This window comes from Bufo gargarizans, chromosome 3 (genome assembly GCF_014858855.1).
Source record: "Bufo gargarizans isolate SCDJY-AF-19 chromosome 3, ASM1485885v1, whole genome shotgun sequence".
NCBI classification, from domain to species: Eukaryota; Metazoa; Chordata; class Amphibia; order Anura; family Bufonidae; genus Bufo; species Bufo gargarizans.
The window spans coordinates 483,018,042-483,034,776 of record NC_058082.1 but is presented as its reverse complement, the minus strand read 5'-3'; the positions used below and the strand labels follow the sequence as shown (position 1 = coordinate 483,034,776).

At 47.1% G+C, this 16,735-nt stretch overlaps 1 protein-coding gene across 1 annotated transcript in view; it reads right to left on the bottom strand.

Annotated features, from left to right (window-relative positions):
- The window catches only part of LOC122932442 (proton-coupled folate transporter-like), a 45,588-nt gene that overhangs the window by 11,389 nt on the left and 17,464 nt on the right, over positions 1-16,735 (bottom strand). The window contains exon 2 of the mRNA XM_044286842.1: positions 8,577-9,429. Coding sequence (XP_044142777.1) covers positions 8,577-9,429 — 853 coding nt within the window. The remainder of the gene's footprint in view (positions 1-8,576; positions 9,430-16,735) is intronic.

Genomic DNA, 16,735 nt, shown 5'->3' with positions numbered 1-16,735 from the left:
CACTAAAGTTTCAGCTTCTTACGCCACAGCCACATTTGCACTCGTTATTCCAGTATATTGTTTCACAGCACCGGTGCCCGACATATCGTTTCACTGTGAATGCCGGTATTCATGCCAGAAACCCAGTAGATCCCATTGCAGTGAATGGTTTCCATCGGGTGCTGGCTGTGCCTGGCATATGCTAGATACAACAATTCTGGTGTTCGGTTCTTCTGCTGGAATAGAATACAGGAATAACCAGCATAAATTTGGATGTTGCCTTAGGCCAGGTCCACCACGTGAGTACATCACAGTCGCATTAAGCATAGACCTAACTAAACCAAGACTACTGGGGGAGAAGGTGTGTAGTTAATAGGTTAAAATGACTAAAAGATGAAACAGACGTTTTTTTTTAAGAAAAAAAAAAATTATAAAAAAAAAAAAAAAGGACTTTTCAGAAGATCGAAAAGATTCCCAGCACATTGCGGTCCTCTACTTCCTGCTGCAGTGATGACATCCCAAGGTAGTGACATTTGATGCAGTCAATCACTGGGTGTGGCAGGTCACCACTGCAGCCAGTGCTTGGTTGCAGTAGTAAGGCTACTTTCACACTAGCGTTAAAGTTTTCCGGTATTGAGTTCCTTCATACAGGCTCAATACCGGAAAATAAACCGCTTCAGTTTTGTCCTAATGCATTCTGAATGGAAAGCAATCCGTTCAGTATGCATCAGGATGCCTTCAGTTCCGTCCCTTTTACTGTATTTTGCTGGATAAAATACTGCAGCATGCTGCAGTATTTTCTCTGGACAAAATTAAGGAACACTTTCATTGAAATGTATCAATGCCGGATCCGGTACCAAGTGTTCAGGAAATTGCCGCATTGGCAGACCTTTAAAAATGTGAAAAAAAATAAATACAGGATCTGTTTTTCCGGATGACACCGGAGAGACGGATCTGGTATTTCAATGCATTTGTCAGACGGATCCGGATACAAATGATCTCTGGATCTGGCAGGCAGTTCCGGCAACGGAACTGTCTGCCGGATTCTTCTAAGGCCTCTTTCACATGACCGTTTTTTTTCCCCCCGTTTACGGGACGTTTTTTGCGTTCCGTATACGGTCCATATACGGAACCATTCATTTCAATGGTTCTGCAAAAAAAAACAACTGAATGTACTCCATATTTCCATTCTGTCGAAAGATAGAACATGTCCTATTATTGCCCGCAAATCACGTTCCGTGGCTCCATTCAAGTCAATGGGTCCGCAAAAAAAAAAACAGAACACATACGAAATTGCATCAGTTTTTTGCGGAACCATCTATTGAAAATTTTATGCCCAGCCTAATTTTTTCTATGTAATTACTGTATATGACATACGGAAAAACGGAACAGAAAAACAGAACAGAAACACAACGAAAACCCCAAAAAAAAACACTAACGGATCCGTGAAAAAAGACCCCAAAACATGGAAAAAGCAATCTGGTCATGTGAAAGAGGCCTAAGGCTAGCGTGAAAGTACCATTAGATATCACTGTGTCGGGACATATTCGCAGCAGCAGGTAGCACAAAAAGGCAATGAATCCTCCGAATGGGGGCAGCGGAAACTGATGAGGTGAGTAGGGCTGAAACGATTCCTTGAATCAAAAAGAGTAACTCAACACAAAAAATCCTCTTTGCAAATTTTTGGGATCGAGGATTCGTTTGTACCATGTGACCACAGAGAGCAAGTGAAGCGCTTGCTATTACTTACTGCTTCGTGGTCTCCCACCAGCCACCACCGCACTGTCCTCCTGACATACACATTGTCAGGATGTAGTGCACGCAAGCGCATTATGACCTGATGCTGTGTAACATCAGGAGGACAGTGCAGCACATGAAGAAGAGGTTGGAAAAGCTGTGGAATGTTGGCGGCGCCCCTAGCAAGAAAGGTATGTATTTGATTTCACTGGCGCTGGGGACTAATGGCTAGGAGGGGGAATTAGTGGCACTGGGGAAGTAACTGACGGCGCTGGGGGGAGTTGACGGCACTGGGGGAGCTGATGGTATGGGGGGGGGGGGGGGGGTTGGCCTGATGGCCTTAAGGGGGCTGCTGAGTTTTTATAAGGGAAAACATTCTTTAAATTAGTTTTTTTCTTATAAGAGTACTCAATTAATCATTAATACTTGATTACTAAAATAATCGATAGCTGCAGTCCCACTCCTTAGACACACATAGGTCATCAATAAAACTGATCTGTGGGGGTCCGACTCCTGGCACCCCCGCCAATCAGTGGTATAAAGAGGCAGTGCTCCTGCAAGCGCTACTTCCTCCACAGGATTACACTGCGTGACGTCTCAGAAGTCTCGGCAGGGCAGTGTAATTACAAGTGCTTGTTCCACTCACTGTTGCTGCAAGCGAGACGTGCAGTGTAGTCTTGAAGAGGAAGTAGAGCTCCCACGAGCACCATCTCCTCTTCAAACAGCTGATTGGCAGCACTGTCGGGAGTCGGACCCCCACCAATCAGATATTAATGACCTATCCTATCATTACTAGTGTGTTAGGACAGTGGTCATTATCGTGGTTATTTAATATAGTTAAAGGGGTTATCCAACCCCTATAATAACGTCCTTCATGCCCGGGCCCCTCCTATACTTACCTGCTCCCTGACACCAGTGTTGTTCTGGATCCCTGCACGGCCATTGGATCGCGGGTGATGCTAGGAAGCCTTGTCCCCGTCGCGGCCTGCTATTTGCTACCTCCCCCAACCGTATGTTTTGATCCGCATGACAGGGAGATGCAGAAGCGGCGTTGCAGGCATCAAAAGCGATGCAGGTGCCAGGGAGCAAGGTAAGTACAACCTGTGTGAGGGGCCGAGCATTAGAGGAAGTATTATAGGGGTTTGATAAGCCTCTCACCCAGTTAAAAGGGGTTAGGTCAGAGTTTGGGGGGCAAGAGTTCATTTGCATACATTCTTCCCAGAATTCCAGAGGAGCATATAAGGCCTAAAATACTCCTCATGCCTATTAAGGTTCTCTCCATAACGATAGATAGTACAACCCAAATCTCAACTAGACAATAAATGGTACAACACTGGGCAAAACTTCAGCAACTTGTGCCACGCAGCTGATGCCAAGGTAAATAAGGGATCTTGGGATGCGTCAAATTTACTCACCTATTCTTTACTCCAGCACGGCTGTAAAAGCCCTCCTCCAAACTGCCTATGGGTGCTATATGTAAACAGCTTGCTGCATTCAAGACAGTGGTGGTCATGCGATTTACCCAAGCGACCACCTTCCCTGTAGCACAGGTGCTGAAAGCATCCAACGCAGGTCCAGATACAGGAGATTCTGCTACCAATATCTGCGCCTGCTCGCAATTTTTTCAGTGCATACATAGTAGAGGATGAAGTCAAGAAGGCGATCATGTGGCTATATCACTTGACCTCCACTATCTTGGGCATTCTGGACTCAGTAGTTTGGCTACACGCCACACCCATAGGCAGCACAGACACCTATACGGCATGCGGCAGTCGACTATGGGCCTTTTCAGCATTTCATATGCCCTTACACATCAGTGGATGGCATTTCAGTAATTTGAGCAGAAGGTGGACAACCTCTTTTAGGACAAAGGCGGAATGCAATACACAGAAAGATTAAGACTGTTTACTTTGAAGAATATAAACGGCTTAGACTGACCCAATTAGGGCTGCAGCTAACGATTATTTGAATAATCGATTAGTTGCCGATTAATTTCTACGATTAATCGATTAATCGGGAAAAACGACAAAATTACAAAACAGAGAGGTTTATATGATCTTACTTGAAAAATTATGTTCAAAGGCCATATTAAAACAAATTGTGGACGACACTATTATGGGGGATCTGTGGACGACACTATTATGGGGGATCTGTGGACGACACTATTATGGGGGATCTGTGGACGACACTTATGGGGGATCTGTGGACGACACTTATGGGGGATCTGTGGACGACACTTATGGGGATCTGTGGACGACACTTATGGGGGATCTGTGGACGACACTTATGGGGGATCTGTGGACGACACTTATGGGGGATCTGTGGACGACACTTATGGGGGATCTGTGGACGACACTTATGGGGGATCTGTGGACGACACTTATGGGGGATCTGTGGACGACACTTATGGGGGATCTGTGGACGACACTTATGGGGGATCTGTGGACGACACTTATGGGGGATCTGTGGACGACACTTATGGGGGATCTGTGGACGACACTTATGGGGGATCTGTGGACGACACTTATGGGGGATCTGTGGACGACACTTATGGGGGATCTGTGGACGACACTTATGGGGGATCTGTGGACGACACTTATGGGGATCTGTGGACGACACTTATGGGGGATCTGTGGACGACACTTATGGGGGATCTGTGGACGACACTTATGGGGGATCTGTGGACGACACTTATGGGGGATCTGTGGACGACACTTATGGGGGATCTGTGGACGACACTTATGGGGGATCTGTGGACGACACTTATGGGGGATCTGTGGACGACACTTATGGGGGATCTGTGGACGACACTTATGGGGGATCTGTGGACGACACTTATGGGGATCTGTGGACGACACTTATGGGGGATCTGTGGACGACACTTATGGGGGATCTGTGGACGACACTTATGGGGGATCTGTGGACGACACTTATGGGGGATCTGTGGACGACACTTATGGGGGATCTGTGGACGACACTTATGGGGGATCTGTGGACGACACTTATGGGGGATCTGTGGACGACACTTATGGGGGATCTGTGGACGACACTTATGGGGGATCTGTGGACGACACTTATGGGGGATCTGTGGACGACACTTATGGGGGATCTGTGGACGACACTTATGGGGGATCTGTGGACGACACTTATGGGGGATCTGTGGACGACACTTATGGGGGATCTGTGGACGACACTTATGGGGGATCTGTGGACGACACTTATGGGGGATCTGTGGACGACACTTATGGGGGATCTGTGGACGACACTTATGGGGGATCTGTGGACGACACTTATGGGGGATCTGTGGACGACACTTATGGGGGATCTGTGGACGACACTTATGGGGGATCTGTGGACGACACTTATGGGGGATCTGTGGACGACACTTATGGGGGATCTGTGGACGACACTTATGGGGGATCTGTGGACGACACTTATGGGGGATCTGTGGACGACACTTATGGGGGATCTGTGGACGACACTTATGGGGGATCTGTGGACGACACTTATGGGGGATCTGTGGACGACACTTATGGGGGATCTGTGGACGACACTTATGGGGGATCTGTGGACGACACTTATGGGGGATCTGTGGACGACACTTATGGGGGATCTGTGGACGACACTTATGGGGGATCTGTGGACGACACTTATGGGGGATCTGTGGACGACACTTATGGGGGATCTGTGGACGACACTTATGGGGGATCTGTGGACGACACTTATGGGGGATCTTGGACGACACTTATGGGGGATCTGTGGACGACACTTATGGGGGATCTGTGGACGACACTTATGGGGGATCTGTGGACGACACTTATGGGGGATCTGTGGACGACACTTATGGGGGATCTGTGGACGACACTTATGGGGGATCTGTGGACGACACTTATGGGGGATCTGTGGACGACACTTATGGGGGATCTGTGGACGACACTTATGGGGGATCTGTGGACGACACTTATGGGGGATCTGTGGACGACACTTATGGGGGATCTGTGGACGACACTTATGGGGGATCTGTGGACGACACTTATGGGGGATCTGTGGACGACACTTATGGGGGATCTGTGGACGACACTTATGGGGGATCTGTGGACGACACTTATGGGGGATCTGTGGACGACACTTATGGGGATCTGTGGACGACACTTATGGGGGATCTGTGGACGACACTTATGGGGGATCTGTGGACGACACTTATGGGGGATCTGTGGACGACACTTATGGGGGATCTGTGGACGACACTTATGGGGGATCTGTGGACGACACTTATGGGGGATCTGTGGACGACACTTATGGGGGATCTGTGGACGACACTTATGGGGGATCTGTGGACGACACTTATGGGGGATCTGTGGACGACACTTATGGGGGATCTGTGGACGACACTTATGGGGGATCTGTGGACGACACTATGGGATTGGACGACACTAGGATCTGTGGACGACACTTATGGGGGATCTGTGGACGACACTTATGGGGGATCTGTGGACGACACTTATGGGGGATCTGTGGACGACACTTATGGGGGATCTGTGGACGACACTGTATGGGGATCTGTGGACGACACTTATGGGGGATCTGTGGACGACACTTATGGGGGATCTGTGGACGACACTTATGGGGGATCTGTGGACGACACTTATGGGGGATCTGTGGACGACACTTATGGGGGATCTGTGGACGACACTTATGGGGGATCTGTGGACGACACTTATGGGGGATCTGTGGACGACACTTATGGGGGATCTGTGGACGACACTTATGGGGGATCTGTGGACGACACTTATGGGGGATCTGTGGACGACACTTATGGGGGATCTGTGGACGACACTTATGGGGGATCTGTGGCGACACTTATGGGGGATCTGTGGACGACACTTATGGGGGATCTGTGGACGACACTTATGGGGGATCTGTGGACGACACTTATGGGGGATCTGTGGACGACACTTATGGGGGATCTGTGGACGACACTTATGGGGGATCTGTGGACGACACTTATGGGGGATCTGTGGACGACACTTATGGGGGATCTGTGGACGACACTTATGGGGGATCTGTGGACGACACTTATGGGGGATCTGTGGACGACACTTATGGGGGATCTGTGGACGGCGTAGTTATGGAGAGGGGGATCTGTGGACGGCGTAGTTATGGAGAGGGGGATCTGTGGACTGCGTAGTTATGGAGAGGGGGATATGTGCACTGTTATGGGCATAACAGTGCACAGATCCCTTTCCTCATAACAGTGCACAGACCCCCCTCCCCATAGCAGTGCCATACACAGACCCCCCCTCCTCCCCATAGCAGTGCTATACACAGACCCCCCCCCCTAGCAGTGCCATACACAGATCCTCCCCCCTCCCCATAGCAGTGCTATACACAGACTCCCCTTCCCATAGCAGTGCCATACACAGACCCCCCCTCCTCCCCATAGCAGTGCTATACACAGACCCCCCCCCCCTAGCAGTGCCATAGACAGATCCTCCCCCCTCCCCATAGCAGTGCTATACACAGACCCCCCTTCCCATAGCAGTGCCATACACAGACCCCCCTTCCCATAGCAGTGCCATAGACAGATCCCCCCTCCCCCTTCCCCCTAACAGCCCCGGCCCGATGCTTGCATCTTTATTTTACCTTTTTACAATGACGCTCCCGCTCCTGTAACAGCCAGGCAGAGCGGACGGCGGCGTAACGTCACTCAATCACGTGACGCGCCTGCTCCGCCCACTTCATGAATGAAGGAGGCGGAGCAGGCGCGTCACGTGAGTGAGTGACGTTACGCCGCCGTCCGCTCTCCCTGGCTGTTACAGGAGCGGGAGCGTCATTGTAAAAAGGTAAAATAAAGATGCAGCGACCGCCCGCCCGAATAGCAACGAATCGGCGATTATTCGATAACTGGATTCGTCGACAACGAATCCAGTTATCGAATATAATCGATTACATCGATTAATCGTTGCAGCCCTAGACCCAATTACAATGTACAAACCTATTGAGGTCTATAACAAATCCAGTTATATTTTATACATTGTGCATCTGCTGAAAGCCTCACCATCAGCAGGTGGGTTTGGTCCTGTAAGCCCACTGGGACTATAAAACTCTCCACTCTAGGAGGGGGGCTGTGGTGTTTTTTTAAAATATCCTTTTTGAAAGTGCCTGCAGAGTACAGCACTCCACTGCGCGTATGTGCAACCGGCCTCTCCGGCCATTTTAGGGAAGCAGCAAGGGGCCTGCAGGGGTTTGGGGCCCCGTTCTTGTGATAGGTGGGGGGCCTACCGCTGGGACCCCCACCAATCTGATAGTTATCCCCTATCCCTGTGATGGCTAACCTCCAGATGTGGTAAAACTTTGACTCCCAAGATGTACACTTTGCTTGGTTGTTCTCAGAACTCCATAGAAATGAATGGAGCATGCTGGGAGTCATAGTTTCACCACAGCTGGAGTCCCGGAGGTTAGCCATTACTGCCCCATCCTATAGATAGGGAATAACTTGTACCTACCGAAATACCCCTTTAAGAAAATGGGAAGGAACTTTCCACACACTAAAGTTAGGACTGTTGACATCTACCCAAATGAGGTATCAACACTGCATGATCAGAAAGTTCTTGACTACTTCATAGCTGTAGAGCTTTAGGTGGTAAGCAGGCACTGCTATATAAAGTGCCAGGAGGGAGTTTCATGCTCGCTACATCAATGCTTGGTGCTTCCTACCCGGTTACACTTCAGACAAACAGTATAGAGAGGCCACATTTATCAAATATGTTTCAAAATATCTGGAGGCTTTTAAGGCAAGAGTACAGAAACTGATCAGTGTACTGGATTCTGATTCCTGTAAAAAAAACATTGTACCTCACCTGTAAACATTATTTGAGTAGTTGCAGCCATGGAGAAGACCACCAGGCCTGAGATGTTCGATAGGAAACCCATCTCTGCCACCCAGCTGTCTGCCAGGCACAGCTGGAAGAGTCGTAACCCTGCCAGGCTGCTGAGGTATGTGAGGTGCTCTGCTGCTGATCCATAACCAATCAAGTCTGAGTCCCAGCACAGGGGAAAGCTCAGCTCATAGATTACCATCAAGTCCTTGGCCCCCATGTGTACAGTCACCACCAGCAGGAGAGCCAAACAGTACAGGGAAAGCTTGCTTCGTCGGCCATTCTCTCCAGGCAAAGTAAAGAGGCGAAAGATTGACTGATAATGTTTGATAGTAAACAATCTTGATGGCTTTCTGTCCTTCACCGATTCCCGGACACAAAAGTAAACGTAGAGGGCTGTAAAAACATTCACAGCGAACGCTAGCCAAAAAGGGTTAATGTAACCCTGAACTTTCCGCCAGTGTCCGCCAATGATGCTGGCTATCATTCCAGCAATGCCCAGGCAAGCCTCCAAGATGGCAACCCTGAATGTTCGTGATGGTCGATCTGTGACATCTGCTATGTAGGCAAAGCAACCAGCAAGGATCATGTTAAAATCACCGGTGATGCCGCCAATAATGCGCCCAAGTAATAAAAAACCAACGTGTAGCTCTTGGTACATGACCACAAGGTAGACGACAACTTGCAAGGTCAGTCCGATGAATGGAACGATCAGTACTGTGCGACGTCCCACCTGGTCGCTCCAGGGGCCGAGCAGCATCACAGAGAAGAGGCCAACCAGTAGACCACTCAAGTTCAAGTAAAGACTCCAATGCGATGTCAGGGACTCCACTTCCTACAAACAAGGAGATAGGTCAAGATACAGTCAACCAAGACTGGATAACATTGAGAGGAAGAGCACTGATAAGCTGGAACACAAGTACACAACTGCTAGACTCTGCCATAAAAAAAATGTGTATTCTAGAGTAACTGGGATGTTGGTCTGAGCTCTGCTGAGATAATTTGCCAACATGCAAGCCTACTTGTCTCTAGTCTCCTATGATATGAGCAGAGGTGGCCATACACATACCAGCAAAATCGGGCAAATCTGCTTAAGGTACTTTCACACTTGCAGCAGAGTGATCCGGCAAGCAGTTCCATCTTGAACTGCCTGCCGGATCCGGCAAAACGTATGCCAACTGATGGCATTTGTTAGACTGATCAGGATCCTGATCAGTCTTACAAAGACTTGATCAGTCAGAAAAATGCAGGATCAGTCTTTCTGGTGTCAACCGGCAAAACGGATCCGGCACTTATTTTTTCACCTTTTTTTCGGTCTGCGCATGTATACACTAATACATTACTATGTAAAAAAATGCCGGCATTCAGGCAACTCTTCAGTTTTTTTGGGCCGGAGATAAAACCGTAGCATGCTGCGGTTTTATCTGACCAGTCAAAATGACTGAACTGAAGACATCCTTATGCATCCTGAATGGATCTCCATTCAGAATGTATGGGGATAAAACCGATCAGTTCTTTTCCGGCATTGAGCCCTTTTGACGGAACTCAGTGCCGGAAAAGAAAAACGCTAGTGTGAAAGTACCCTTTTCCCGACTAACTTATGTGCGTGAAGGTGTCCTGACTCCCTATCAACAGCATGAATTTCAACATGCCTTACAACAGATGTGTCTGTGAGCACCATATTCTCCTCTCCAGATTGACAACACATGCATATGGGCAGGAATGCATATGGGGGTAGTCAGGAACAATACAGCAGCTGTCACCGAACGAGTCTCTGGCTGACTGCTATTGAAGGTGCATGGGCACCTTAACGATGGCTGAGAAAAATGTATACAGGAAAATTACTGATCGGACAAGTCCTGCCACTGGGACCACTTACACATATGAATTATCACTACAAAATCTGACTTTTTTGGTCACTAGGTACAATGCCAGCCGAAGGGAGGGGAAGAATGCAAATTTCTTCCGACTGGGCACAGCTCAAAAAGATAAAAAAAAAAAAGTTTCCAATTCTCTCTGGTGTGACAACCTGAGCTTCAGAAACTTGACCGTCACCGGTGTCATGGCAGGTGTACTCCACAGACGACTTTACTACATGTTGTAGTCAGCGTGACTATATAAGCAATCGCATAGTCATTTATAAAGGACAGAGGTTTTACAGAAATTACATGAATTACACCACACTTAGGATGACACATTCATGATGATATATACAGTATATAGGGTAATAACAGTATTAGAGCATCTGTCAGCATGAGCAACCCTATTAAACCAGGTAGGGTCAAAAATGCTGATGGAAACAACACCTTCGTTATCTTTGTACATAGAAGCGTATTAGCTCTTCGGAGCACGAAGGGTGCTGGCCAGAAGGCTAGGAGCACAGTAAGGCCTCTTTCACACGGACATTGCGGGAAAATGTGCGATTTTTCCGCACGAGTGCAAAACATTGTAATGCGTTTTGCACTCGCGTGAGAAAAATCGCGCATGTTTGGTACCCAAACCCGAACTTCTTCACAGAAGTTCGGGCTTGGGATCAGTGTTCTGTAGATTGTATTATTTTCCCTTATAACATTGGTATAAGGGAAAATAATAGCATTCTGAATACAGAATGCATAGTACAATAGCGCTGGAGGGGTTAAAATAATAATAATAATAAATTAACTCACCTTAATCCACTTGATCGTGAAGCCAGCATCTCCTTCTGTCTTCTTCTTAGCTGTGTGGAGGAACAGGACCTGTGGTGACATCACTCCGGTCATCACATGATCTTTTACCATGGTGATGGATCATGTGATGACCGGAGTGACGTCACCACAGGTCCTGTTCCTCCACACAGCACAGAAGACAGACAGAAGAGATGCCGAGCTGCGCGATCAAGTGGATTAAGGGGAGTTAAATAATTTTATTTTTTTAACCCCTCCAGCGCTATTGTACTATGCATTCTGTATTCAGAATGCTATTATTTTCCCTTATAACCATGTTATAAGGGAAAATAATACAATCTACAGAACACTGATCCCAAGTCCGAACTTCTGTGAAGAAGTTCGGGTTTGGGTACCAAACATGCGCGATTTTTCTCACGCGAGTGCAAAACGCATGCGTGCGTGAAAATCGCACCGCATCCGCACTTGCTTGCGGATGCTTGAGATTTTCACGCAACCCCATTCATTTCTATGGGGCCTGCGTTACGTGAAAATGCACAATATAGAGCATGCTGCGATTTTCACGCAACGCATAAGTGATGCGTGAAAATCACCGCTCATGTGAACAGCCCCATAGAAATGAATGGGTTGGGATTCAGTGCGGGTGCAATGCGTTCGACTCACGCATCGCATCCGCGCGGAATACTCACCCGTGTGAAAGGGGCCTTACTGAAACTAGCCCTGTATTCTTGCTCCTGTTCTGTGGCTCAGCGCTTGCGCAGTTGGAATTTGTGCTTCTTTGGAAGAAGCACGACCTTTCCATTCAAACTACATGGGACTGCCAGAGATAACAGAGCGTTAATGCGGCTATCTTCCGCAGTCCCGCAGACTTTCAATATTAATATCTTGACAGCTCTCATGACTTTTAGACTAATGTTCTGTGGACTGAAAAGCTACAATATCAATCCACAATAAGGACATCATACCAGCAGCCAAACATGGTGGCAGTAGTAGTCTAACAGTATGAGAATGTTTATAGTGTCTCAGTGTAAGGCCTCATGCACACTCCGTGTGCTGTCTGCATCAGTTGCTCCATTCCGTGGCCCCCATTACACTGAGACACTATAAACATTCTCATACTGTTAGACTACTACTACCACCATGTTTGGCTGCTGGTCCTTCCTGTTCAAGTGAATACCACAGAGCCGTCCTATAGAAGTGAAAGTAGTAGTAATTACACTGCTCACAGCTGCAACGCAGACGGCGAGTACAGAAGGAGTGAAGAGAAGGCTGCGCTCGTACGTCTCTTCAAAAAGCTGATTGGTGGGGTGCTGGGAGCCGTACCCCCACCAATCTGATATTGATGACCTATCCTGAGGATAGGTAATCAACAAAAGGGTACATTGACATGACCATAGGCAATCCAGGCCCTTATTGCAGACTGCACACAGCCCTTTGAATGGGTCCGCTATTTGCAGTTTGGAACTGAGGCACGGATCGGAATCCCATGGAAGCACTACAGAGCGCTTCTGTGGGCTTTCGGGTCTGTGCCTCCGCACTGCACAAGATGGGACATGCTGAAATACAGGGTTCATACGGTCAGTGCCCATGCATTGCAGACCGCAGTCTGCGATATGCAGCACGGGCACAGGCCAATAACTGTCGTGTGAATGAGCCCTAAAAAAGCAGACAAGCCCTTTAAGGGCTCATGCACATGTCTGATCGGCCTGGGAAACATGGTCCGTGCGTCTGCTGGATCTCCTGGACTGACCGTGGCTCCCGGAAACTGACTGTATTAGTGTTTTATGCGATTGTGGATCGCTTGTACCAGACTGTGTTCCCTAGAAGAGATCCGCAATCAGATATGAACTGACCGTATCATAAAAAACTGAGGAACAGTCAGTTCAGGGGGAAATCCGGCAGGGGTCAACCCGGGAGATCCGGCAGATGCATGGACTGCGTTTCCCAGGCCGATCACAGTCGTGTGCATGAGCCCTTAATGTGTTAAATCTACTTCACAACAGAGTAATAAGCAGATGACTCACACTGAGACTGGCTGATAAATCCTCATTAAATTTATTATCAGTTCTAAAAGTCCAGTGATTAAAATAGATGAATGTAGGCGATTTCTATATTTCTTATCTGACGCTGGCTATGCATCAACAAGCGGTTTGGGCCCAGTGTTAGACACACCTGAAGAGCTATGCACCCAATGCAGCTGATTTGTAGACTATAGTGATACCTGTTAGGCTCATGCCCACAAACGTAAGGGCTCTGTGCCCATCTTGTGGACCGCAAACAGCAGGTTCCACAATATATGGGCACTGGCCATGTGCACTTCCTGCTGCTGACCCATTGACTTGAATAGGTCCGCGATCCGCAAAATACAGTCAAAGATAGGACAAGTCCTATCTTTTGCAGTGAGGAGGTACGGATTAGAAGTCCACGGAAATACTATAAAGCACTTCCATGGGCTTTTGGGTCTTTGTCTCCACACCGTAAAAGATAGGTCCATGTCCTATCTTTTGCCATATCTTGTGGATTGCAGACCCATTCAAGTCAATGGGTTCACCGGTGCCCATGTATTGAGGACCGCTATTTGCTGTCTGCAGCACGGGCACAGAGCCCTTACGCTTGCACTTCACCACTGAAAACAAACAAGGAAAAGTACGCCAGCCCTGGAGCGGAGAAGAAATAAGACAGGGGGGGGGGAGGGGGAGTCACAAAAGTTGGAAAACTTCGAAATTAGTCCACAAAATAAAAATAAGAGAACGAGGCGTAAAAGCCTCCTAAACAGATTAAATTGAACTAGTAAATGCAACTGAAAAAATAAGTGAGAGTTCAAATCAGTTATTTTCCTGCGTGCAGGACTTTTTCCCCGGACCTCAGACAGAAATAGCTGAAATGGATGCTAAATGTGCATAACTGATGCACAGGATGTCTTTTTTTATTTTTTTTTATTTACAGGATCCATTATTTTTCTGTTCTTCTGAAGTATCAGATTAACAGAAAAAGATTGGTGATGTGAACTCTGCCTAAAGCCGCATTCACAAGTCCATAGTGTTTTGCGGATCCACAAAACACGGATACTGGCCGCGTGCGTTCCGCAATTTGCAGACAAGAATAGGACATACTTTATATTTTTTGCACGGGGCCGCAGAACAGAACCACAGTCTTTTGCAGCCCCATTGAAATTAATGGGTCCGCAACCGTTCTGCAAAAATTGAGGAACGGATGCGGACTCATTCATACAGCCGTCAGACTGAGCCCTAATACTGTATAAAACTGACTAAAAACAGGCACAAAGACTTTATTAAATGTGCCCTATTGACTTCTATACTGTAAATCATCAGCTGGGACCTTAGGGACCAGTGATGTTGAATAGAATGAAGGGGCTGGGGCACTCCTACAATAGTTTTTCCAGGGATCAGGCCTCCAATGATCATACATTGATGAAGAGAACTACAAGAGAATAATACAAACCTCTGAGTGCCTCCAGATACAGTGATCCCTCAAGTTACAATATTAATTGGTTCCAGGATGACCATTGTATGCTGAAACCATTGTAACTTGAGTAAATCGGTTCCAAAGTGCCAAAATGTCATCCAAGAAAATGAAGATTGAAGAAAAAAAGGCAGATAACTAAGACAGATAAAACAAGTCCTTATATATAATAGTCAGGAATAGCTGTCAACTAGCAACTAATCCGGCTATTTTACCTGAGAAATGGCCTTGATGGAGTGGAGTCTGAGACATTGTCTGTTGAATCTGGTCAGAAAAGACCATTGTATGTTCAAAATATTGTATCCTGAGGGATCAATGTACTGTAAAATTAAAGCCATATATACCGTACAGTATGGGCTATGTTACAATATCATGCCTTACATTTCCATAAAATGGGCATGAGCCTAATATTGTATACTATTTCCAGTTTTCTTTATACAGGCCTAGAACAGCACGAGGGTCCGTACTGATCTCTAACGCTGGGTTCACACCTAAGCGTTTCGCAAACGCGCGTTTTTATGCGCGATTTTGTCGCGTGTTTTTATGCGCGTTTTTTGTAATAGTAAACGCGCGTTTGACAGCAGTGTTGTCCAAAGAGTCTATGGCCCAAACGCGCGTCAAACGCGCCAAAAAAAGCTCCTGTACTTGTTTGAGCGGCGGGCGTTTTACAGCGCGTTCAAACGCGCTGTAAAACGCGAAAATGTGAACCAGCCCCATAGGGAAGCATTGGTTTTCATGTGTTGTGCGTTTTACAGCGCGTAGGAACGCGCTGTAAAACGCTCAGGTGTGAACCCAGCGTTAAGGTCAATCCAAATCATCACCTGCCTTTTTATGAAGTACCTGGGTTGGCAGATAAGGGTACTTTCACACTTGTGTTTTTATTTTCCGGCACCGAGTTCCATCAAAAGGGCTCAATGCCGAAAAAGAACTGATTAGTTATATCCCCATGCATTCTGAATGGAGAGTAATCCGTTCAGGATGCATCAGGATGTCTTCAGTTCAGTCGTTTTGACTGATCAGGCAAAAGATAAAACCGCAGCATGCTACAGTTTTATCTCCGGCCAAAAAATCGGAAGACTTGCCATTTTTTTTCCATAGGAATGTATTAGTGCCAGATTCGGCATTCAAAATACCGGAATGCCGGATCTGTCCTTGCAAAAAAAATAAAATGCCGGATCCGTTTTTCCAGATGACACCAGAAAGACGGATCCGGTATTTCAACGCATTTGTCTGACTGATTTAGGATCCTGATCAGTCTTACAAATGCTATCAGTTGGCAACGGAACTGCTTGCCGGATCAATCTGCCGTAAGTGTGAAAGAAGCCTAACGCTAAGGCAAGCTGCAAAATTTCTAGGTATCCATCATATTAAACCATTCATCATCCATGCATCCAAGCTGCCAAGCCCCAGAAAGCGTTACAGAAGGACGCAGACTCCCAACAATTTCCATGCCTTTTTTTTTTTTTTTTTTTAACCCCTCCTAGCACAGATTTTATCTGCCGGGTTGGTAATTGAGATTCATTTACTACTTTGACACCTGTACGATGAATTTACAGTATGCATGTTCTGTGAAGGCATTGCTTTCTTGAGGCTTTTTATGGTTCGCTTACTTTATTAGGCAAGAATATAAAATGCGTCCACGTGATGGCACCTGCATAACCATCTAAACATATGAATTGGCTGACGCTCCCAGCTCTCTCCTTAACAAATAGCGATGTAATGTTAGCTCTGGCTGTTTGTACAGCAGTGACGGACAAAGGGAGTCTGAGCGTTCAGAACATTACACTGATCTTTCCAGGCTCCTCGCAGATCCCGGACAGATTTGCTGGCTGGCATTTCCCAATAACATAGGAACTAACTAAGGATGAGCAAACTGGTTCTACCGGGATTCGGTCCGAAGTTCTCAAAGTTCAGATCCAGCCGAACCGGAATTTTTAGTGATTCGTTTCGAGGAGAGAGAGAGGGAGAGAGAGCTTGGTTCACAAATGAGTGTTT